The following is a 25,090-nucleotide window of genomic DNA, read 5'->3' on the forward strand; positions in this document are numbered from 1 at the left end:
ACTTAATAAGTTTAAAGTGATCCTTAGAAAAGAGAACAGAAGCTTTAGTTATCTTTATGTGCCCAAACATTTCTGATGTTTTGTGTGTACATAAGTTGCCAGGTACTCTTAGATTCCTTTGGAGTGATGTCAGAGATGGAAAGTTCCACATCCATTGTTCAGAATCTGCCAGGCAAATAATGAGGTTCAAAGACTATGCTGCTATTTACTTCAGAGAAAAAGCTGATAAAGGAAAAATAAGGCAGTGAAGATGTCAAAAGTGTCTCTTGAAGGTATAATCACTGAAGATGACAAAAGACCCCGTTGGGATAATAAAATCCAATACCTTTTAAGCTGCATTGGATTTGCTGTAGGCTTTGGAAATATATGGCGTTTTTCCTATTTGTGCCATATTTATGGTGGAGGTAAGAGAAAATTAGACCTAAGATATTCCCACTTATTCTTCCATAATGTCTACGTGTGTCTTTCAAGCTTCTTCACTAAAAAAGCCAAATCCATTATTTTAGTCCAATGGATTATAATAATGGAACAGAAATTTAGTCTCTGAAATCTTATAACCCTTTGTGAAGTTTCAAGGTTAAAAGGCATTGGAGACTAATCAATTAAGTATGCACGGTATTACTATCAAGAATTTCACCTTAACTGAAGAGAGAGAGAGAATGAATGAATGAAAAAAAGGTTTATTTGAGGAAGGGAAATTGTACTGTAGTTGTCTAATTATTAGTAAGATTAAAGAAGCTGAAATATCAGAAGACACAACAGTAGCAAGTGTCCCATTTAGTCTCTGCTTTTCCTTTGGTTTGACATTGGCTTAAACCAGCTGGGAACTGCTACGTGTGGTTGTCTACTGTTTCCCTTGAAATTGTGTACATTCCCTATTTTCTTTGTGTGAATATTAGGATGTTTATAGAGGATGAGGGATGTCCCTGTAGAGGACAGGCAGCTGGAGAAAAGTGGAGGCAGCCAGTGGTGGGATTCAAGTAATTTAACAACCGGTTCTCTGTCCTAATGATTTCTTCCAACTCAGAAAGTTAACAACCGGTTTTCCTGAAGTGGTGTGAACTGGCTGAATTCCACCACTGGAGGCAGCCCAATTCATATTTATTTATTTATTTATTTATTTTGTCACAACAATATACGTAGGTATCATACAAAAAAGATTATATAGTATATAAACACATATATAGAATAGAATTTTATTGGCCAAGTGTGATTGGACACACAAGGAATTTGTCTTGGTGCATATGCTCTCAGTGTACGCTCTCAGTAAATATAAGGAGGTATAAGCATATATATATAGGAAGAAGAAAAAAAAACAATAGGACAGGAACGGTAGGCACGTTTGCGCACTTATGCATGCCCCTTATGGTCCTCTTAGGAATGGGGTGAGGTCAATAGTAGAAAGTTTTTGGTTAAAGCTTTTACGATTATGAGAAGAGACCACAGAGTCAGGTAAAGTATTCCAAGCACTGATGATTCTGTTACAGAAGTCATATTTTCTGCAATCTAGATTAAAGCGGTTGACATTAAGTTTAAATCTATTAGTTGCTCTAGTATTATTGCAATTAAAGCTGAAGTAGTCTTTAACAGAAAGGACATCACAATAGATGATTCTGTGAGTTAAACTTAGGTCTTGTCGAAGACGACTGAGTTCCAAGTTTTCTAAGCCTAGGATTTCAAGTCTGGTGGGATAGGGTATTTTATTGTTTTCAGAGGAATGGAGAACTCTTCTTGTAAAATATTTCTGGACACGTTCAATTGTATTGATGTCAGAGATGTGGTGAGGGTTCCAAACAGGCGAGCTGTATTCTAGAATTGGTCTAGCAAATGTTTTATATTCTCTGGTTAGTAGTATGGTGTTTTTGGAAAAGAAGCTACGCAAGATTAGGTTTACAACTCTTAGAACTTTTTGAAGCCACCATTGCTTCAAGTCCTTTTTGTTTGATCAGATACGGGGTGGTACTTATTTCATCCCTCTTTGCTGGTTATTGCTGCTAAATATCAGAGATATTTACAGGTAAAATCTATCTATGATTTGATTAAAGATGAGAGGATTTACCTGCTAGCTATTACTATTGGTGAACAAGTTTCAAGGTATAGATTTAATCTAGCTTTTCTAAGTACAGCATCCATTCAGGTAGGGGTGTGGGGGACGGGGACTGTGACCTATGAGAATGCTTAACTTGCACCTCAGAAGCTATCTTTAAACTGAGACAGGCTTTAAAGGCCAGATGTTTATCTAGACTTGGTCAAAGTGATCTATTAGAATAGTTGGCCTTCTGGAAAAAGCTAGCTAAGGGGACTTGGGCGTGAAATAGGAAAACTGAGGGCCCTGAGACCTTCTACATTTATGCTGAGGATGGTTTATGAGAGCCAATGTAAACCTTCATGTGCTGGTGGCATCCATGATTTCTCCACAATCAACTCATGGATAACGATGGATTTATTCTACTCTAATATGACATTAGATACTTCATTAAGTCAAGACCTGAAATATCATAGTGCAATTATCTTCATAAGTAAATCCTTTTGCCAGCTGGGTTACCTTAACAGTTAAAAAAAATTCCGAAGAGCAGGAAGTTAGCATGGATGATATGCTTAACCACCACCATTTCCACTGCTGATTTTGGTAATATTCTTTGAGCCTTTTTTACTGCAGATCTCAGATAGAACTCAAACAGGGAATTCCCGCATTCTTTAATTCTGGTCTCTTCCCTCTCTCCCCCCCAATTCCTCCTGGGAAAATAAAGATTGTTCAATTCTGTTTTGCAGTGGCTTCGATCTCTCATAGACGCTGACCAGTCCTTATGGGAAAATCAAAGTCTCAGCTGCTTTTTAACAAGGTTATAAAGTTCAGTCTGAACTTCCACTGTTCTGCTCTTATCTTTTAATATGTTCACGTGTCAGTAGGGTCAGCAAAGACAGTTATCATTATTTTTTATTCTTCAGTAGTCTCCATTTCCTGAGTAATCTTATCTTCCCAGAAAGTAGCTTTTCAGATCTCTTAATGTTCCAGGCAGCATCTGTAGTCATAAAGGTCTCAATAGAAGAGTTTTAGGGGATGCCTTATCATCCAAGATTAAGGATTCCTTGGGTTTCTCTCAATTCCTGCTAGAACTCATTTGACTTCAAAATAGTATGTGGTAGAAACATCTTTGCTTTTTTAAAAAACATGTATACCCGTTATGTGCTATGCTATGGTATTTAAAATAATTATGTTGATCATAAATGAGATTGAGTAAAGTGTACATTCCAAAAATAAATCTTAAACTATCTTGTGTTCTTTGGAGAAATAGATTTGTTTTTCTTCAACTGAGGGTTTATTGTCAAAATACCCTTAAAGCTATCCTGATGATTTTCTATATCTCTTTGATACTATCTGAATGTTGTTTGGAATTGCGCAGAGTTGATAGCCCTATTCTGATTCTGTAACTTTAAAAGTGTGATATTTATTTCTGGAAGCAGAAATGTGATTTTTAAGTTCAGGGTAGTTTGTAGAAATCATTAAAGCATAACCGAAATTTAAACTGCATACACTTCTAAAATGAAAAAAAGAAATGTTTAGTAGGGGGACCAAATCTGGACTGCAAAAATCCAGAGGATCATAAGAGGGTAGCAAAGCTAGAATTTTCTTATTTATTTATTTATTTAATTTATTTTATTAAATTTTTATACCGCCCTTCTCCCGAAGGACTCAGGGCGGTGTACAGCCAGAATAAAATACAGAATATATACAATTAAAAGAATTTAAAATAAAACTATTACTAAACGGCTGATAATTAAAAAAGATTTAAAATTTTAAAATATTAATAAAACCCCAATTTAAAATCAACTATTTATGCCAGTCCTGCTTGAATGAATAAATATGTTTTTAGCTCACGACGAAAGGTCCAAAGATCAGGCACTTGACGTAAGCCAGGGGGTAGTTCGTTCCAGAGCGTCGGTGCTCCCACAGAGAAGGCCCTACTCCTGGGGGCTGCCAGCCGACATTGTTTGGCGGACGGCACCCTGAGAAGGCCCTCTCTGTGAGAGCGTACGGGTCGATGGGAGGCATAAGGTAACAGCAGGCGGTCTCGTAAGTACCCGGGCCCTAAGCCATGGAGCGCTTTAAAGGTGGTAACCAGGATCTTGAAGCGCACCTGAAAGACTACAGGAAGCCAGTGCAGACTATGGAGCAGTGGTGTTACGTGGGAGCCACGAGTGGCTCCCATTACCACTCACGCAGCTGCATTCTGGACTAACTGCAGCCTCCGGGTGCACCTCAAGGGCAGCCCCATGTAGAGAGCATTGCAATAATCCATCCGAGACGTAACCAGAGCGTGAGTGACTGTGCATAAGGCATCCCGGTCAAGAAAGGGACGCAACTGGCGGACCAAGCGAACTTGGTAAAAGGCCCTCCTGGAGACGGCCGCCAGATGTTCATCAAAGGACAGCCGACCATCCAGGAGGACGCCCAAGTTGCGAACCACCTCCTTTGGGGCCACTAACTCGCCCCTAACAGTCAGCTGCGGATGCAGCTGACTGTACCAGGGTGCCGGCATCCACAGCCACTCCGTCTTGGAGGGAATAAGCTTGAGCCTGTTTCTCCCCATCCAGACCCGTACGGCTTCCAGACACCGGGACAGCACTTCGACCGCTTCGTTGGGGTGGTCCGGGGTGGAAAAGTACAGCTGAGTATCATCAGCGTACAGATGATAACTCACCCCGAAACCACTGATGACCTCACCCAGCGGCTTCATATAGATGTTGAACAGGGTAGGCGAGAGAATCGACCCCTGAGGTACTCCACAAGTGAGGCACCTCGAGGACGACCTCTGCCCCCCTGTCAACACCGTCTGCGACCGGTCGGAGAGATAGGAGGAGAACCACCGATAAACGGTGCCTACCACTCCCAATCCCTCCAACCGGCGCAGCAGGATACCATGGTCGATGGTATCAAAAGCCGCTGAGAGATCTAATAGGACCAAGGCAGAGGAACAACCCCTGGCCCTGGCCCTCCAGAGGTCATCCAGACCAAAGCCGTCTCCGTGCTGTAACCGGGTCGGAAGCCGGACTGGAATGGGTCTAGAATAGACAGCTTCCTCCAGGTGCCGGGGAAGCTGCCATGCAACCACACTCTCTACAACCTTCGCTAAAAAGCGAAGGTTGGAGACTGGATGGTAATTTCCCAAAATAGCTGGGTCCAGGGAAGGCTTCTTCAGGAGAGGTCTCACCACCGCCTCCTTCAAGGCGGTGGGGAAAACCCCTTCAACCAAAGAAGCATTTATAATCCCCTGGAGCCAGCCTCGTGTCACTTCCTGAGCAGCCAGTACTAACCAGGAAGGACACGGGTCCAGTAAACACGTAGTTGCATGCAACCTCCCCAACAACCTGTCCACGTCCTCGAGAGCCACAGAATCAAACTCATCCCAAGTAACCTCAACAAGACGTGTCTCTGCCACCTCGGCTGAATCATCGCAATCATGGTCCAAGCCATCCCGAAGCTGAACGATTTTATCGTATAGATAACCGTTAAACTCCTCAGCTCATCCCCGTAGGGGGTCATCCCATCCCTCCTGTTGAAGGAGGGAACGGGTCACCCGAAACAGGGCGGCCGGGCGGTTATCTGCCGATGCAATGAGGGTGGAAACGTAGGAACGCTGATTCTCTTGGCTGCCATCTTCTGGTTATTTGGATTTTTGCAAGCCTAATTTAGCTTTTTTGGTAAAAACTAGGATTGGACCTTTAAGTTCATATAAAGTTTAACAAATGTTCTCTGAAAAGGTTCTTGTGTTATTTGCATGAAATCATTGATACTGGACATGCATCAGACTAGATTGAAGGAACAGAATTCTTGTTTGTATATCCTTAAAACTATGTGAATGCCTTCTACAAATGGGTGTTCTATAAGATTATGAAAGAGAATGTTTCTGAAAGGAGTAGCATTATTTTTGAAATTAGAAAATGGATGTATCTTCAGTCCAGAGTTAGAGAAATGTATAACAGACTATATACAGGAACCTCAAAAAACTCAGTACAATTATTGATGGTGTGATATAATGCTTGGTTTAAATAAGAAACCAAGCTGTTTTAGTATACTTAGCGACAAAGTATACTTTTATTGTTATGCAACCAATTGCAAGGATCACTGAGCTCCTCATTTAAAATACTGCAAAAGACCCTTGAGCAAAACAAGCAACTAGTTATATATGTTTGGTTTGTTGCACAATAAAACAGATGACAAAATGAACAATATGACCCTTACACTGGAATGCTTTTGATAAACTTAGTGGAATGACCTCTTATAACTTTTCAGGCTAATAGGATTCTACTCTTTTAGATTAATATCAGCATGAACAATAAACAGCTTGCTTATTGTATCCATATCCTTTCACACCATTCTACTCACACTCTGAAGGGATGATAGCTGTCATTCTCTTCTAGGTCTCTTTTCTGTGGTCTTAACACTGAACCACACACTTTTTAACCTTTAAACAACAGACTATATTATTTATATGGACTACAAAGAAGCAAGATAAGAAGCATATTGATGCCTTTGAACTTTGATTTTGGAGAAAACTCTTGAGAACACTGCCGACAGCCAAGATAACAGACAGATGGATCATTGAACAAATAAACTCAGAGTTTTCACTCAAGGCACATATGACCAGGCTCAAATTATCCTACTTTGGACATTTTATGCAAAGAACCATCTCTCTGAAAAGGGCTCTAATACTGGGAAAAGTAGAAGGAAAGAGAAGAAGATGACCAGCAACTAAGTGGATAGACTCAGTTATAGTGGTGATGGGTGCATTGTTGGGGGACCTGAAAAATCAGATTAGGGACAGATTGTCATAGAGAAAATCTATCTTTGTCGTCACTAGGAATCAAAAACAATTCATAATCCATCAACCTATTTCTAAGGCATAAAAATGAACATATGAATTAGACCAGGGGTGTCAAACTCAAGGTCCGCAGGCTGGATCTGGCCTGTGGGATGCTTAGATCTGGAAACAGCAAAGGACCAGCCTATGGTGCCTCTGCCAGCAAAAACAGAGCCCTCCTGAGCTCCTTTTTGCGTTGCAACGGCCTTCTGCCAATGAAAATGGAGCTTGAGAGGGCCTCACGCAGCCCTCCCAAGCTCTGTTTTTGCTGGCAAAGTGCTTGGGCCATTACAGGCACCCCAATATGAGTGATGGCAAACTGACCACACCCACCCTGGCCATGCCTTCCCCCCACCTGAGGTCAAACACAGCCTGATGAGGCCCTCAATGAAATCGAGTTTGACACCCCAGAATTAGACCATAATGCATGACTCCCTAAGTACAACAGAATGCAGTTAGCAACCATTCATGCAGCTGTCTTCAGAGCTCTAAGTAGCACATTTAGAGCATCATCAGAGATCAAGAACAAGCATCCATCTGTGGTAAGAAGTGATGGGATAAGAAGAGAGAATCTCAGGAAAACTTATTTCAAATGATGACTCAGCAGAGAAGTAACCTTACAGCAATAACTGTTTCTCAACTCAGCCATCTTACAGGAAGAGGAAAACAAATATATGCCATGCTAGTTTTTTTTTTTAAAGAATAAAATATGGTATAGTAAACAGGAATTTTAATTTGCAACGTAACAAACTTTATAGGGCCCAAGTCACAAAGTGTTTGGACTGAAATGGGAAACATCTTTGCTGTTTCCTTTCTAATAAATAGCAGGGTGTTCCACATTTTCTGTTAATCCCAATTCTACTTCAAATGTACCTAGCATTCAACATTTTCTACTATCACTGAATAACTCACATGTAAAATTCCTCATTTGTGAGCATTTGTTGCTTTCATTGCCCAACTCAGACTAGGTTTCCATGAGAATATCTTCACCATCTATTGTTACTGATTGATTTGGCTTTACTATCTGGATTGAATGGCTGAATGATTTCCGTGATTTATTTTTTTGGAAGGCCTTTTTCATTTTTGCAAAAGAGAAAGACAAATGTTCATGCGTTTGTATGCTTTGAATCTTAATACAGTGAAATTATTTTAAGGTGTGTACTGTACTTTGTGCCTCTCTGTGTTGCCTTTTCAGATTTAAAAACAGCATTTGATTCCATACACTGAGAAAAACTCTGGGGGAAATTAGCAGCCTTAACAGTTGATTGCTTCACCTCAAAGTTAATCAGTTTTTTAAAATATGTACAACACATTATCACACACATCAAGGGTAATAGCAATGGGGACTTAATTGGGCCTTTCCCGACCTATAAAGGGGTAAAGGAACGACATATACTTGCCCTCTTGCAGTTCAAACTTTACATTAATGATATAGTTGAGTTTTTTTGCCAATCTGTACTTTGCACCTCCATTTTTTTGAGAAACACATTCTTTTATATGAAAATGATGTAGCCATTCTCTCTTTATCAAGATTGACTACATAGATATCTTGAAGCAAAGGTATTTTCATCTACTGTGATAGAGAGCAATTCAAAATCACTCACTCAAAAGACAACTAATGGCTACAATATATGCGGTGAAGGGTTTATTGCCTTATAAGAGAAAAAAACAGAAGAGAGAGCTTGTAATAATTCTCATATATTTTTCAATAAAAGAGAGATGAGAGATTGATAGTATATCATATGCTATATATCATACCACAAGTCCTCAAATTTTTTAAACAGGGGGCCAATTCATGATCCTTTAGACTGTTAGGGGGCCGGACTATAGTTTGAAAAAAACATGAATAAATTCCTATGCACACTGCACACATCTTATTTGTAGTGCAAAAAAACTGAAATAATAATATATTTTCTCTCTCTCTCTTTCTCTCCCTCACCCTCTGTCTCTCTCTGTCTCTTTGTGCACCTCTCTGTCTCTTTCTATCTCTGTGTCTCTCCTCTCTCTCTTTCTCTCTCTGTCTCTGTCTGTCTCTCTGTCTGTCTCTGTTTCTGTCTGTCTCTCTGTTTGTCTGTCTCTCTCTGTCTCTGTCTCTGTCTCTCTCTCTTCTCTCTCTCCCTCTCTTGCTGATCTGATTCTCCGGTGCCTTATCTCTAGCTGGGTCTTGCTACCCAACAGACTGCAGCAGGAAACGACGGGCAGCTACCTCCGGCCTTTGTTGGTTCTGGGTGCGCCTTGGTTGCTTGGGGAGACACACGACCTGCTCTCTGCCCCGAGATACTGGCCTGACCCGTGCCATGGTGCTGCTGTTGTTGCTGAGGGCGAGTGGAGCAGGGTTACATTGTGGCTCCGCGTCCTAATGGGGTCTGTTGTGACCCAGGTTCCTGGACGTGGACTCCTGGACTCGGATGATTCAGAAAGTGAGGGAGAAGACCTGGCAAGCCCTGCTTTTCCTGGGCCCTCTCCCTCCCTGGCACCCACCCAAAGGGAGGAGGAGGGGCCGGCAAGGCCTGATTCTCCCGGGCCTTCTTCTGATTTGGCAATGCCCCAAGAACAGTTTTGGAGTGATGCAAGACTGCGCAGACGTGACCGCTGCGTGCAGCAGAGGAAGCTTTGGGACAAAGCCAAAGAATGATGGTCATGCAGTGACATCTGCAGAGACTATAAAAAGGAGGTGGAACTTCCTGGTTTTTTGTCTTGGACAAAGCAATGAATTTGCGCGGGCAAACTGTATCAATGGAGGGAAGAATATATTCGTGAGTAACTCTGGCCTTATCTATAATTTCCTCGTTATCTCCAGAGACTTGGCAGGCCCGTGGGTAGACATGGCCAGAACATTTATCTATGTAAATAAATTAGAAAAGGAGGCCTTTGACTGACTCTTTGTTGGGAGTATTGGGGGAGGGAAACAGAACAGGGTCTAGGAGGAGGAGGGGACCCCATCTCCCCCATTGTGAAGCACATTAAATTTCACTGTGCTACGCAAGATGCTGCGAGAGCAGTGGGCAGGTCATGGAGATGACAACAGCAGCAGCGTCAGCCGCGGCTGGGTCAGGCCAGTGTCTCAGGGCAGAGAGCAGGTCACGCATCTCCCCGAGCGGCCGAGGCGCGCCCAGCACCAACAAGGGCCAGAAGAAGCGTCTGCAAGACCCAGCAAGAAATGAGGCTGTAGTTTGAGGACCTCTCCTATATATCATGTTAAACTATACAGTGCTGTATACTGTGGTACTATGAGCAGTACAACAAAACATGTTAATAAAAAAGTAAAAGTAGACAAAGCTATTGCTTATCTGTGTTTGGCTGTTCTATTTTTAGGTGCATTCTTGATTCCGTATGTCATTGCTCTGGTGCTTGAAGCAATCCCAGTATTTCATCTTGAACTAGCTATTGGACAGTTCTTGAGGAAAGGCAGCATTGGAGTCTGGAGTCATATTTCACCCTATCTAGTAGGAATTGGTAGGTTATGACTTATTTTCAGTGTTGCATATTCCTACAAATGCCTGGGATTCACACTTGGGAAAGAAGAGATGTTGTCATACAAAATTCCCTACAATAACAACCTCATATATGTGAGTGCTAGTGGATTTTGAAATGAAAGCACCCAAAATTAAGACAGCATTGTCTACATACTTAGGGACTTTAAGAACCCAGATATATAACAATTTACAAATTAAGAGAAAAAGAATATTTAACTTGTTTACCCATTGATAGAAATGGATGCTTTACATAGTCCTATGGCTTCCAAGTGAAGAAGTTTCTTTTCTAATAAATAGTAGTGTGTTCCACATTTTTTGTTAATCTCAATTTTACTTCAACTGAACCCAGCATTCAGTATTCACTGATTGTGAAAACTATTTTCACATTTTTCAGCAAATATAAAAACTAATACTTCATTATCATTCAATATTTGCAGTTCCCTATTTTTTCCAGTTCTGCACCATAACAAAATTAATAGCATACTAGGGGAAAGCATTAAAAAATGAAAATAAAATTAAGAAAAATGATTTGCAGAAATCATGAAAAGTTGGACATGGATACATAGATACATGTACATATACATATATATGTATATATACACACACACATACACACAGAGCAATGCACACCCAAACAATACTTACTTAAATTAATGTACTTGGATGCACATTGTGATCCTCTTAGCATTTTTTTAGTTTCCAAACAAAAAAAACTCCTTGCAGTGTTACTAAAACTTCATTGTTATACTATTTTTATTATTGTAATTTTATACAATGTTAATTGTCATCATGAATGCTGTTCTTAATTTTTTAAACCTCATTATGTTGTCTACTATTACACTTTTTAAAAAACTTTTAATACAATATTTTGATACATTTTTATGCCAGCCAAAGAACTATAGTTATTGGGAGGCCTTGAAGCTTAATCCATCACTCATCAAGCAAGAACTGTGTATGATGACCTAAGCTAGGTTGCTTGCACTGGTCCCATTAATAGCATTATTTTTGCCTTGAAATCTGGTGAGGAAAAAGTACCTGTGATAGCTCTGCCACTCCTGCAAATCTTTCCTTAATGCTGTACTTGTCAATAATAACATACACTTTTACAAGTTTGTTTTGCTTGCCTGATTCCCATGTTGGCCATACCTGACTGGGCCTGGCAGATCAAAACTAACTTCTCAATAACATCCTTGATTAGAAAGAGACACCTCTGAGGAAACTTCTTAAAAGCAGTAACACTCTGACAAAAGCTAGAATCACAGGACATTGGCCTCTCTTTTCACTTGAGTAGGGAGTGCACAATTTATTTCTACACATTAAGCTCATAGACACTTATTATATTACAGTTCTAAAGCTGTTTGCTGGGAACAGGAGTGTGAGTTAGACTTTTGCAATATGCCTTTAGGTAAAGGTTGCCCTCGCACATATGTGCTAATCGTTCCTTTAGATTTCCCCCCAATTCCTGTTAGTTGGTGCTGCTGTTGATTTCCGTCTGTTTGTGCTTGCTTGTTCCGTAGGCTATGCTTGCATGATGGCATCATTCATAATCTGCACGTATTATAATAATATTATTGCCTGGGTGTTGTGGTACCTGGGAAACTCTTTCAAAGTGCCCTTGCCTTGGAGCAGCTGCCCGGAGGACCCCAGCACAATGGGTGGGTGTGTTTTCTATATATTTTAACTTTTTTCATTCCTTAGCAGCTGAGACATGTTATATGTATCCTTGACATTAATACCATAACTTGCCAGATCTGAAGGAGTCCTGCACTTGTCCTCTCTTGTCTTGTACTGGAACAGCTGTATAGACAAATCCTATCACCATTGCCTCACTCCAAAATGAAGACAAATTCTTACCAGAGCGTATAAGAAAAAGCACATGTCTATGAGGGAGAGGTGGTATTGGGGAGCAGACTATGGCTTGGATAAGTTAAAAAAAAGTGGGAGGGGGAGAATGACTCCTGATTCTTTCTTTCACATTACTGTACCAATAGTTTGTGTATGGTGTGTGATTAGCTTAATCAAATGTACTTAACCTTGCTTAATAGCTATAATTATTCACTATAAAGTTTGCCGACTCTGTAGTATTAGTACCCAGCATGGTACGCTGATCAATGTAATCAGCAATATTTCCTTGGTACTTGCTGGGCTCCATGTCCCACTTGATTTAAAAATTAAATTAAATGAGAAATTAAAGCAGCAGGTTAGCAAATAGCAGCAAAAAGCTTCCAGCATTTTTCCATTACTCCCAAATACTTTTAGATCCATCACAAACCACAGAAGATGTTTTGAAAGTTAAAATTGTGGGTACCCACCACCTAGAGTTTGTTTAAAATTGAGCCTGGCTCCCAGAAAAAAATATAAAAGTAGGGTTTTTCTTTCAGGTAAAGTCAAAAAGAGGAAGATGACTGTGCAAACAAAGCCCTTTTTTGGTGTTGCATTGTGATGCACATAAAAAGGGGCAGGACTTCAATCACATGTTGTAACTGCTCTCCTGACATTTTTTATACCTTTCCAGTGGACCAGAGGTGGGTTTCAGCAGGTTCTGACCAGTTCTGGAGAACCGGTAGCAGAAATTTTGAGTAGTTTGGTGAACCGGCAGTAAAAATTCTGACTGGCCCCGCCCCCATCTATTCTCTGCCTCCCAAGTCCCAGCTGATTGGGAAGATGTGGGGATTTTGCAGTAACCTTCCCCTGGAGCCGGGTGGGAATGGAGATTTTACAGTATCATTTCCCTGCCACGTCCACCAAGCCACGCCCACAGAACTGGTAGTAAAATGAAACCCACCACTGCTGTGGACACTCTTGGATCAAGATGGTAGGTAGGTGTTATTGGGAGAAGGAAACTCCCAATAATGGCCTTCTCCCTAAGCCACACTTGGAATATTGCATTCAGTTTTGGTCGCCACAATGTAAAAAAGATGTTGAGACTCTAGAAAGAGTGCAGAGAAGAGCAACAAAGATGATTAGGGGACTGGAGGCTAAAACATATGAAGAACGGTTGCAGGAACTGGGTCTAGTTTAATGAAAAGAAGGACGAGGGGAGACATGATAGCAGTGTTCCAATATCTCAGGGGCTGCCACAAAGAAGAGGGAGTCAAACTATTCTCCAAAGCACCTGAGGGCAGAACAAGAAGCAATGGGTGGAAACTAATCAAGGAGAGATGCAACTTAGAACTAAGGAGACATTTCCTGACGGTTAGAACAATCAATAAGTGGAACAACTTGCCTGCAGAAGTTGTAAATGCTCCAACACTGGAATTTTTTTTTATTATTATAAACTAAAGGGAGACAACTTTTAGTAATTGGTCTTTTTGCCAGATCTGTATTTTGGGACCTCTTCATGGCAGCCATCTGTTAAGAATATGACTAAGTGACAAGATTTTTTTCTGGCTGAGTAAATAGCCCCGGAGAAATCTGCCACCCCTTTTTAAAATGAAGCCATTGAAGAGCCCTGATGTCACTACTTCCCTTTCTAGCCCAGTGTATTTGGTGATTCTGGGGGTGCAGGAGTGGTACCTGAATGTCAGCAGAGTGGCTGGCCCTCACAGGGGGCATGCCAGGAAGAAGCAGCAATGGCAAGCTTCCTCACGCAGGCTCCCTCATCCTGGATCTGTGCAGGGACTACCTAGGCATGCAAGCTTGCTCCACGGCTAGGATGAAGGGTAGCTGAAACTGCATGCTCCGTTTCACTCCAGTCTCAAGGATTTCTAACTTGAGAAGGTTCAAATGAAATGGAAGACTAGGCCTGCTGCAATTTACTTGTCTCTCTCTTGAGTTATCCCTCATTGAGTTGTCCCATGGCGAGTTGTCTTATGGCAAAGTAGCTGCAGAGAATTGTTTTGTGGCAAGTTGGCCTGGGCGAGTTGGCTGGGACAAGTAGCCCTAGATCCAGAAATTGAGCAGCTTTTTACACCTTTCATACTATCCTAGAACAGAAATAGAAATAGGGTTATGTTTGAGGTGTCCCACAGTGCACAATGAATTATTTTTTGCCCTTATTTTTCTCTTTGGTACACATCACATCTTCCAAGCCCTAAAAGGATAATTTTCATACAGATCCGGCTGAAGAAGACATGCTTCAAATGATTTCTTTAAGCTGATTTCATTATATTCAAATTCGGGTGAGAGAACTTTTACAGCCCCATCTAAGGAAAGTTTAAAGAGCCATATTCCAATTTGTTCCAAAATTAAAGTGTATAGCATCCTTTGCAATAATTTTATTTATATATATATAAGTATAAGCATGAAATAACTGTACGAATTGGATACAATCAAAGGGAACATTAGGCCAGGAATGGTAGGCACGCTAGTGCTCTTACGCACGTACCTTACAGACCTCTTAGGAATGGTGTGAGGTCAATACTAGATAGTCTTTGGTTAAAGATTTGTGGATTTAGGGAAGAGACCACAGAGTCAGGTAGTACATTCCAGGCATGAATAACTCTTACTGAAGTCATATTTTCTACAATCAAGATTGGAGCGGCTCACTTTAAGTTTAAATCTATTGTGTGCTTGTGTGTTGTTGCGATTGAAGCTGAAGTAGTCTTCAACAGGAAGGACATTGTGGCAGATGCTTCTGTGAGTTAAACTCAGGTCATGCCGAAGGTGGCGGAGTTCTAAATTTTCTAAACCCAGGATTTCAAGTCTGGTGGCATAAGGTATTTTGTTGGAATCAGAGGAGTGGAGAATTCTTCTTGTAAAATATTTCTGGACACGCTCAATTATATTAATGTCTGAAATGAGGTCTGGGTTCCAGACATGTGAGCTGTATTCAAGAATTGGTCTAGCAAATGTTTTGTTTGCTGTGGTTAATAGTGTAATCTTTCTGGAGAAGAAGCTACGCAAGATTAAGTTTACAACTCTTAAAGCCTTTTTGGCGATGTAGTTGCAGTGGGCTTTGGCACTTAGATCATTTGATATGAAAACTCCAAGGTCTTTGACAGAGTGAGGGTCATCTATAAGGTAATGTTCATCAAGCTTGTATTTAGTGTTCTTATTCTTTTTTCCAATGCGTAAGACAGCATTTGCTGGCTGAGATTTGGAGTTGCCAAGTTTTTGACCATTCCGACACAAAGTCAAGGTCTTTTTGAAAGGTAGCTGTATTGTTGGTAGTGTTAAATAATTTAATCATTAGCGAAGAGAACACAATTACTTATAGTATGGTCACAGAGGTCGTTAATGTCATTAATATGAAGAGTGTTGGTCCTAGAATGCTGCCTTGGGGGACACCGCTATTGACAGGAACAGGATTTGATAAGGCACTGCCTATTTTGACTACTTGTTGTCTGTTTGACAGGAATGCTGTTATCCAATTATGGAGGGGTACCGAAATGCCGTAAGATTTTAGTTTTAGAAGAAGTTTGTCATGTACCATTGAGTCAAAAGCTTTACAGAAGTCTAGGTAAATTGCATCTATTGCTTTGCCCCGATCAAGATTTGTAGTCCATATGTTTTTGCAGTGAAGAAGTTGTAAATTACAGGATAAATTTTTTCCGATACCAAAGTGTTTATTAGAGAGTAGGTTGTTTGTTTCTAGGTGGAGGGTGATGGATTGGTTGATGATTGATTCCATTACTTTGCAGGTAACGCAGCATAAGGAAATTGGTCTGTAATTTTCAACTAGGCTGGGCTCTCCTTTTTTGAAGACAAGTTTACCTCTTGTGAATTAATTGCACTCACCCACAGAAAAGTTCAGGCAATAGTCCTTCAAGGAGTTAACTGAAGTACAGACCTTATCAGTTTCTTGTGATAATTCCAAGGCCGTGAGCTTCCAGCTGAAAGTAATTTCTGGCAAGCAGTCTTTGTGGCATGAAACACAATAAACAAAATCTTCAGAAATATGAACTATTGTCTGCTACAACAAGCACTCCCCTTTCCTTCTATTTATTCCCCAGCCAGGGAGGGGCCATTCAGCGTCCAGGTGTGCTTTGCTTCCCGAGTCGACTCCTTGTCCTCCGTTGCTCACCTCTTCTAACTGCTCTGTGCATACGTGTATCTGGAACAGGCCCCAGCTGTTCTTCCTCCTCACTCATCTCTGCCTCCAAAGGCAGCTGCCTCTCTGGTGGCTGAGAAATGTTGGACGACCCTGGCTCTATCTCTGCGTCCAATGCAGAGCATCCATCAGAGCCTTCCCCAGACTCCAGCACTGGCCCAAGTTCCTCCCCAATCTCCTCTTCCGCTGGCAGTTGGCATGCCACAACAATCTCCCTAGGTTAAGAGTGTTTTATTCCAAGGTAAGAATGCATAAGATTATAGCTTCTCTAGATATAGTTAAGCTATAAATTTGCCACATAGGTAATACAGTGGTAAATGCGTCTTTTTTCTTCCTTGGCATATATGAAGTCACTAATTGAATCACATTTTATGAGTAGAGATTTGAGATAAATTGATGTTTACACAGGTCACTTTTCTATATGCCTTTTGAGCTACGAATTCAAGAAAGTTTATTTCCAGATCAAAAGAATGCACCCTTAGACAAAACTAGCAGTAGGAATGGAATCCTATAGTATTGATTGTCTCTGTAATTTTGCAGAAGCTTTTAAAGGAAAGCAAACATTCCTAGCCATGTTCGTTTGTCAATTAAATAGAATCTATGAACAAAATATCAAATGTATTTATAATTTGAGCCTCATTGCATATAAAGATAACTAAGAAGCAACTACCCAGTCTGCTTCGCTTCCTAAGATCTATAAGGACAATATTCACTTTCTTAAACCTGTTCTTAATATGGACTCGTTCTACTTCAAAGGATATTCCAATAAGTTGCTTGATCCTATCCATTCACTTTATCCATTGTCTTCTACTTCCCCCAACTTTGCCTAGTAATTGTTTGGTCCATTATCCATTTGTATCACACATGCAAAATATATGACTGTGATGGCGAACCTATGGCATGCGTGCCACAGGTGGCACACGGAGCCATATCTGTGGGCACCAAGTGTTGCCCTAGCTCAGCTCCAGTGGACATGCATGCACTGGCCAGCTGATTTTTGGGCCTTCCGGAAGTCGGGAAACGGGCTATTCCAGCCTCCAGAGGGCCTCCGGGGAGATGGCATGGGGAAGGCTATTTTTGCCCTTCCTGGGCTCCTAGAAAGCCTATGGAGCCTGGAGAGGGTGAAAAATGGGCCTTCCAGTCCCACCGGAAGTCGGGAAACGGGCTATTTCCAGCCTCCAGAGGGCCTCCGGGTGGGGGAGGGCATTTTCACCCTCCCCAGGCTCCAAGAAAGTCTCTGGAGAGGCTCTGGGCAGAGCAAAAAACGGGCCCACCGGGCCATAGTGTGCCAAAAGCAGGGAGCGTGGGGGCCTGGTTGTGTGTGCATGTGCGGGGTGCATCTAGACCCGTTCCAGTCCGGCTTCCGACCCGGATACAGCACGGAGACAGCTTTGGTCGCATTGGTGGATGATCTCTGGAGGGCCAGGGACAGGGGTTACTCCTCTGCCCTGGTCCTATTAGACCTCTCAGCGGCTTTTGATACCATCGACCATGGTATCTTGCTGTGCCGGTTGGGGAGATTGGGAGTGGGAGGCACCGTGTATCGGTGGTTCTCCTCCTATCTCTCCGACCGGTCGCAGACGGTGTTGACAGGGGGGGCAGAGGTCGACCGCGAGGTGCCTCACTTGTGGGGTGCCGCAGGGGTCGATTCTCTCACCCCTTCTGTTCAACATCTATATGAAGCCATTGGGTGAGATCATCAGTGGCTTCGGGGTGAGATACCAGCTGTACGCTGATGACACCCAGCTGTACTTTTCCACCCCGGGCCACCCCAATGAAGTTGTTGAAGTGCTGTCCCGGTGTTTGGAAGTCGTACGGGTCTGGATGGGGAGAAACAGGCTCAAGCTCAATCCCTCCAAGACGGAGTGGCTGTGGATGCTGGCATCCCGATTCAGTCAGCTGCAGCCGCAGCTGACTGTTGGAGGCGAGTTACTGGCCCCAAAGGATAGGGTGCGCAACTTAGGTGTCCTCCTGGATGAACGGCTGTCGTTTGAAGATCATTTGACGGCCGTCTCCAGGAGGGCCTTCCACCAGGTTCGCCTGGTTCGGCAGTTGCGCCCCTTCCTTGATCGGGATGCCTTGTGCACAGTCACTCATGCGCTCGTTACCTCTCGCTTGGATTATTGTAATGCTCTCTACATGGGGCTCCCCTTGAGGTGCACTCGGAGGCTTCAGTTAGTCCAGAATGCAGCTGCGCGGGTGATAGAGGGAGCTACGCGTAGCTCCCACGTAATACCGCTCCTGCGCAGACTGCACTGGCTACCTATGGCCTTTCGAGTGCACTTTAAGGTTTTTGTTACGACCTTTAAAGCGCTCCATGGCGTAGGGCCTGGGTACTTACGGGACCGCCTGCTGTTACCGCATGCCTCCCACCGACCCGTACGCTCTCACAGAGAGGGACTTCTCAGGGTGCCATCCGCCAAGCAATGTCGGCTGGTGGCCCCCAGGGGAAGGTCCTTCTCTGTGGGGGCTCCCACACTCTGGAACGAGCTTCCCCCGGGTTTACGCCAAATACCTGACCTTCGGACCTTCCGTCGCGAACTGAAGACACATCTTTTCACTCGCGCGGGGCTGGCTTAAATTTTATCGATTTTAAATTTTCTATTAATAATTTTAAATGGGGTTTTAGTTTATTATATATTTTAAACTTTTTAGGCCAATTATAAAATAAGTTTTTTAATTTGCATTTTAAATTGTACATTGTATTGCCTGTTTTTTACTTTTGCCTGTACACCGCCCTGAGTCCTTCGGGAGAAGGGCGGTATAAAAATCAAATAAATAATAATAATAATAATTGAATTATGGATGTGGGCACATGCGCACACGACCCGCCCTGCGCTCCCCCCACTTTTGACATGCGACAGCAAAAAGGTTAGCCATCACTGGTATATGAGTTCTACTTGCTGATTATATTGTTCTGAGAACAGTCAGCCTTCATTTGCTCTAGGACTTCTCTTGTAGGCAATGACATTCTGGTACTCTTCGCAACCATTTCTATATTCTTAATTTGAGAGTGTTTATCTTCTTTACCCCATTCTTTCTACAAGTCCACATTTCTCCACCATACATTATCCTTAGACAGATCATTGCTTAACTATTCACTGAAAAGTCATTCTCCTTCATAACCTTATTTAAATTTGTTGTCCACTTTCTCCCTAAGATTAGTCTCCTCCAACACACTGTCCATCTACTATATGTCTATTATTCTTGAGGCCAAGAAAAAAAAAACTTCACTTTTTTGAAATCATATATTCACTAAGGGTGCCTTTCTTCTTTTTAATCTTAACATTAATCTGGATTTCCCCTCCACTTTTTACTGCTGTGATCTTGGCCCACTCATAAATGTTTATTCTGATCTCTCTTACCCTTGTTCAAGCAAATAATAAATTTCTAGATGCTAATAAAACAGCAAGCCATAAACTGCAGATGGGAGGCAATTGGCTAAAGTGGTTCACTTACCATTGTCAGACTGCCTTTGCCCTAAATTGGCTGTGAAATGATTATGATTCAAGCAAAAGGAAAAAGATATATCCTTTCCTATATCAGTCATATCATTCACAAAATAGGTTTTAAGTGTTGATGCACCGAAGATCGTTAGAATAGGGCCGTGGTGGCTCAGGATGTAAGAAGCCTGTTATTAAAACACAGCAGCCTGCAGTTACTGCAGGTTCAAGCCCCACCAGGCCCAAGGTTGACTCAGCCTTCCATCCTTTATAAGGTAGGTAAAATGAGGACCCAGATTGTTGGGGGGGCAATAAGTTGACTTTGTAAATATACAAATAGAATGAGACTATTGCCTTACACACTGTAAGCCGCCCTGAGTCTTCGGAGAAGGGCGGGATATAAATGTAAATAAAAAAAAAGAATAAAAAAAAAGAATAGGGAGAAAAAGAAGAAACAATGCTAAAAGTGCCTGTATCAACCTTTGAGGCAGACCAGGCTTGGAAACCAAAAGCTATAGATATTAAAATTACTTTTATTACAGAGTTACAGTAATAGAATTTTCCAAGCCTGAAAATGCCACACACCCCCGCCTTCATCTACAAAATAATTTTTTTTTTAATCCTAGGGAAAGTCAAGTTTGAGGTGTTTCCTCAAACTAGATTTAAATAAATAAATCTGGACTCGGATTTCTCTTAGCTGTGTTGCTTCCTCATGTAACTCAAGATCATTCCATTACTGTGCCTGTCTGGGTTTTGATATTCACCATTGGACCACTCAGGAAAATATGTTTGTCACAGGAAATGTGATGGTACTTTGGAAGTTATGATAAAATGCAGCTCCAACATCTTTTTTTTGTTTTGTTTTAAACACAAGTTCTAATAACAACAAGTGAACTGCATTATAGAAAAAAAAATGGAGAGAGATTCTGCTTGGCATGAAGACTAATGAGGGTTTACAAAATGTCATGAACTCAAACCATTTGAATGGAAGCAATTGCTTTTCATTACAAATGGTCTCTTTTGACCATTTTGGTTTTGGAGTTTGAAGCAGATTTTCAGCATGGCACACATTTCCAAGATGATAGAAACAGCCTGTTGTAAATGTGAAACTTGTTTTTGAAGACCTGAAATGGGACATTTTGAATTCAAAACCATCACTTTCAAATATTTCTAATTCTAAATGTTTCATTCACATTACTTAGTTGTTGTTGTTGGCATGCCGTATATAATTAATATGTGACTAATATTATATATGTTGTGTATTAACTAACCCTGTAACTAATATTAGGGAATTTAGTTAACTTACCATAACTCCTCTTAATTTAGAGGAGGCATTCAAAAATATAAAGTACTATCTTCTGCCTGCGTTGAAAAAAAAAACTTCAAGTACTTCCTCTTTGAATTCATGAAGCAATGTGAATGGTTAGTACCTCTAAGAGTCTTATTTTATGTGTCTTTTATTTTAGAGCTCATCAAAGAATGTGAGCTTAGCTCTGAACCCAATTACTTTTGGTACAGACACACACTGAACATCAGCACGGACATCACACAGACTGGCCCTTTTCTTTGGTGGTTGATTGCATCTTTAGCCAGTTCCTGGATCATTGTTTACCTCTGTACAGTTCAAGGAATTAAATCAACTGGAAAGGTGAGGAGTGTATTTTTCCTGGCTGGTTTTTGACTAACCAACTAGCCAAATATTAACTAATCCTGACCAGTGGTGGGTTGCTACCAGTTTGCCTGCGCATGTGCAGAAGCGTCGTGTGCGTGTGTGAGCGCGTGTGCACCCATGCACGAACTGGTAGCGACGGGTTTTGAAACCCACCCCGATCCTGACCTCACATAGATTTCTTCTCAGGCACGATCAGTCATAAAATCATATAGTGGGATGTAACTTAGGAGTTTCTGATTTCCCCCATGGAAGGGGGAAAGGGAGATCTCCTGCAGCCCATGTTCATTCCCCCAACGTTCCATTTATTGCATCCACAGCACTTATTTTGTTTTTTAATTCAGTGGTAAATCATCCAGATTTTCGCAGTTTGATTTGTGTGTTGGCAGAAAGTTGGTCCACGGTGTGAACAACATGGTTGGACTGTGGTGGGAACATTAACTAGGGCATCTATAATGATGATCCGTTTGAATGATTTCCTTTTGCTTTTCTTCTCTGTGCAGGCAATTTATATTATAATCTCTTTTCTATATATAACTTTAACTATATTCCTTGTTTATGGACTGACTCTTCCAGGAGCTACTCAAGGGATAATTCATCTGTTCACTCCCAATGCAAGTATATTCCCATTGAATTTCTAGCTGTTTTTAAAAGTTAATCATTTTATTGAGCCTGATCTAAACTTCTAGTTCTCTAACAATTTCAGTTTCAGAAAAGAGTTATTCATAATTTTTACCCACTGAAGCTGCTAGAAGCTATGCATAAAGGGGTGGGAATTGGGAAGTAGGTGTGGGGTACTCAGAAACTCTGACACCTACACACTCTATGAACGTGATCCTCTGTCTGTATCTCAGCCACCATCTATAAGTGCTGAACTATGTAATCAGTTTTGTAATTTCTTTGCTTATTACACCTTATTTAGAGTTTTGGGAAATTTATTAGTGTTACTAACGTTAACTAATGGCTGATTAGGCACATGGATTAGAAGTAGCACTTAACAGTGAGCGATCCACTAGATATTGTTGAACTCAAGGCCACAATGATCACAATTGGTATGATCAGTCATTAGAAATTATAGGAAGATTAGTCCAACAGCCTCTGTAGGGCCATAGATTTCACACTCCAGCATCAGATTTTATATGCTTTCTACAGCAACCTGTTATCTACCTTTATAACTCTTCATTTATTCATTTGCTTCCTAATTGTGCATTAGATCCCTAACATTATTAGGAAAGCTGTAATTATTTTTTAACTGCTGTTACCTTACATAGGAATTATTCCTTTAATTTTTAGGATCTCACCAATTTATACCTCACCAGAGTTAGAAAGAGAGAAAAATCATACACCTACATATACCATAAATGGTATATACTGTGTAGAACACTTAATAAACATGCTTTTAGTAAATTTATTCATAAATAAATTCTATAGTCTATTTAATATTTGAGGTTTATTTTTATAAGTATTTTTAAATTGAGGGTGTTGTATCTATAGCATTATAATAAACCATTTCTTTTATTGATTTTAGAAACATTTGTGATTTTAACTTGAATCTTGTAACCTCTTATAGTAATTACACAAAATGCTGGTCAGGGACGTAACATAAAGATGACACCTAATGGAGTGCACTGTATTTTCTACTTCATTTTTATTTTTAATGTTTTAACAGTTCTCAGTCCTAACAAATCCACGTGCATGGCTTGATGCAGCCACCCAGTGTTTCTTCTCCCTTTCTTTAGCGCTTGGCGGACATATAGCATTTTCAAGCTACAATCCACAAAAGTAAGTGCAATGTAGTCTAATATTGTATATCTTAAGCCAATGCTCAACATATGGAAATTTCATTTTTGTCAGTAAAAACAAAATCATTTTTTATAATCATAGGAAGTGAAAAGAAAGAATTTAAGCAAAGTTAGCTTTTCTTGCTAACAACCTGTACATTCAGTATAAAGTTATTTTGTTGCCTAAAAAAGGGACCATACTTCTTTTTAATATAATCTATGTTTATAACATTTTATAATAATATTTTGACTACAATTCCTCCTTTCATCTATATCACTACCCATTTTACAATTACTTCATTCTGCATGGTTGGAAATTTCTGTATACTTGCCAAAATTCCATCAGTTTAGATCAAATCAAAATGAAAAAAAAATGAAATCAAAAGATTTCAAGTAACCCTAAGATTATTTCCAGGAGCAACTGATCATAACTATGTAGCTTTTTTTTTTTTTGCAAGTGAATGGAATTTTGCAAGTATCTTCTATCACAGTTGTTTTTTTTCACTTCTCAGGGTAGCCTAAAGCTCTAACATTTTTTGGTGATTTCCTTATCTTGCTAACTAATACACCCACTTAGCTTCCTGCTCAATTTCTAACTCCAGACAAGGTAGTTCATTACAACCACCTGAGTCTATTGGCCTAATAAAATAAAATGTAAATTTCATCTGCTGCATCTATGAAGTGTATCATAACCTTAAGGATACATTAATTCACATTTAAAATTAGACTAGTGATAAGAGTTCTGCCATAACTGACAATTTTCATACTTAGTACTGCCTTTTGGAAAGTTTAATCTGTTTTATTTCTTTTTCTTCTAGAAATGACTGTGAAAAAGATTCTGTCATAATAGCCACAGCGAACAGTTTAACATCTATATATACCTCAATTGCCATCTTTTCAATTCTTGGGTTTAAAGCAACAATAAGCTACTGGGACTGTTTGGATGAGTAAGTTATTAAATAATAATTTAATAATGTTAATGTTATGTTAAATATGTTGTGTTAAATAATTTAACATTCAAATCTCACTTTAATTTTGCTTTGCATTCCATATTATTTTGTTGGCCTCCATTATGATTTAACTACTTTGAGGAGTGCTACAGAATGGCATTAAAATGAATACAAACCTAGAGGAATTCATATAAATTATATAATAGTACATTCCAGTATTTTTAATTCTGGGTAACTTAAAATGTCCCCTTCATGGATTACTGCCTTGTCGTGGCGAAGGGGCTTGTGTAGCTCAGTGAAGCTATGAGCTATGCCGTGCAGGGACACCCAAGATGGACAGTTCATAGCAGAGAGTTCTGACAAAATGTGATCCACTGGAGAAGGAAATGGCAAATCACTCCAGTATCTTTGCCATGAAAACTCCATGGACAGTACCAAAAGGAAAAAAGATATGACGCTGGAAGATGAGCCCCTCAGGTCGGAAGGTGTCCAATATGCTACTGAGGAAGAGCAGAGTGCTAGTACTAGTAATACCAAAAAGAGTGAAGTGACTGGGCCAAAAGGACGCTCAGCTGTGGATGCATCTGGTGGTGAAAGGAAAGTCCGATGCTGTAAAGATTTTTTCTCCATAGGAACCTGGAATGTAAGATGCATGAATCAAGGTAAGCTGGATGTGGTCAAACAAGAGATGAAAAGACTGAATATTGACATCTTAGGAATCAGTGAACTAAAATGGACAGAAATGGGTGAATTTAATTCAAATGACCATTTGACTACTGCGGACAAGAATCCCTCAGAAAAAATGGAGTAGCCTTCATGATCAATAAAGAAGTAGGAAAAGCAATACTGGGATACAATCCCCAAAATGATAGAATGATCTCAGTTCAAATCCAAGGCAAACCATCAATATCAAAGT

General features: G+C 40.6%; 2 protein-coding genes across 2 annotated transcripts in view; one reads left to right on the top strand and one right to left on the bottom strand.

Moving 5' to 3' along the window:
• The first annotated feature begins 250 nt into the window (after positions 1 to 250).
• LOC131195423 (sodium-dependent neutral amino acid transporter B(0)AT3-like) overlaps positions 251 to 25,090 on the top strand; it is a 37,738-nt gene continuing 12,898 nt past the window's right edge. The window contains exons 1-7 of the mRNA XM_058177313.1: positions 251 to 404; positions 10,179 to 10,319; positions 11,857 to 11,994; positions 21,241 to 21,422; positions 21,947 to 22,057; positions 23,113 to 23,225; positions 24,043 to 24,171. Coding sequence (XP_058033296.1) covers positions 251 to 404; positions 10,179 to 10,319; positions 11,857 to 11,994; positions 21,241 to 21,422; positions 21,947 to 22,057; positions 23,113 to 23,225; positions 24,043 to 24,171 — 968 coding nt within the window. The remainder of the gene's footprint in view (positions 405 to 10,178; positions 10,320 to 11,856; positions 11,995 to 21,240; positions 21,423 to 21,946; positions 22,058 to 23,112; positions 23,226 to 24,042; positions 24,172 to 25,090) is intronic.
• The window catches only part of TERT (telomerase reverse transcriptase), a 59,060-nt gene continuing 58,193 nt past the window's right edge, over positions 24,224 to 25,090 (bottom strand). Inside the window, exon 16 of the mRNA XM_058177312.1 lies at positions 24,224 to 24,810. Within this exon, the coding sequence (XP_058033295.1) occupies positions 24,743 to 24,810 (68 nt within the window). The 3' untranslated portion in view covers positions 24,224 to 24,742. The remainder of the gene's footprint in view (positions 24,811 to 25,090) is intronic.

Source organism: Ahaetulla prasina, chromosome 3 (genome assembly GCF_028640845.1).
Source record: "Ahaetulla prasina isolate Xishuangbanna chromosome 3, ASM2864084v1, whole genome shotgun sequence".
NCBI classification, from domain to species: domain Eukaryota; kingdom Metazoa; phylum Chordata; class Lepidosauria; order Squamata; family Colubridae; genus Ahaetulla; species Ahaetulla prasina.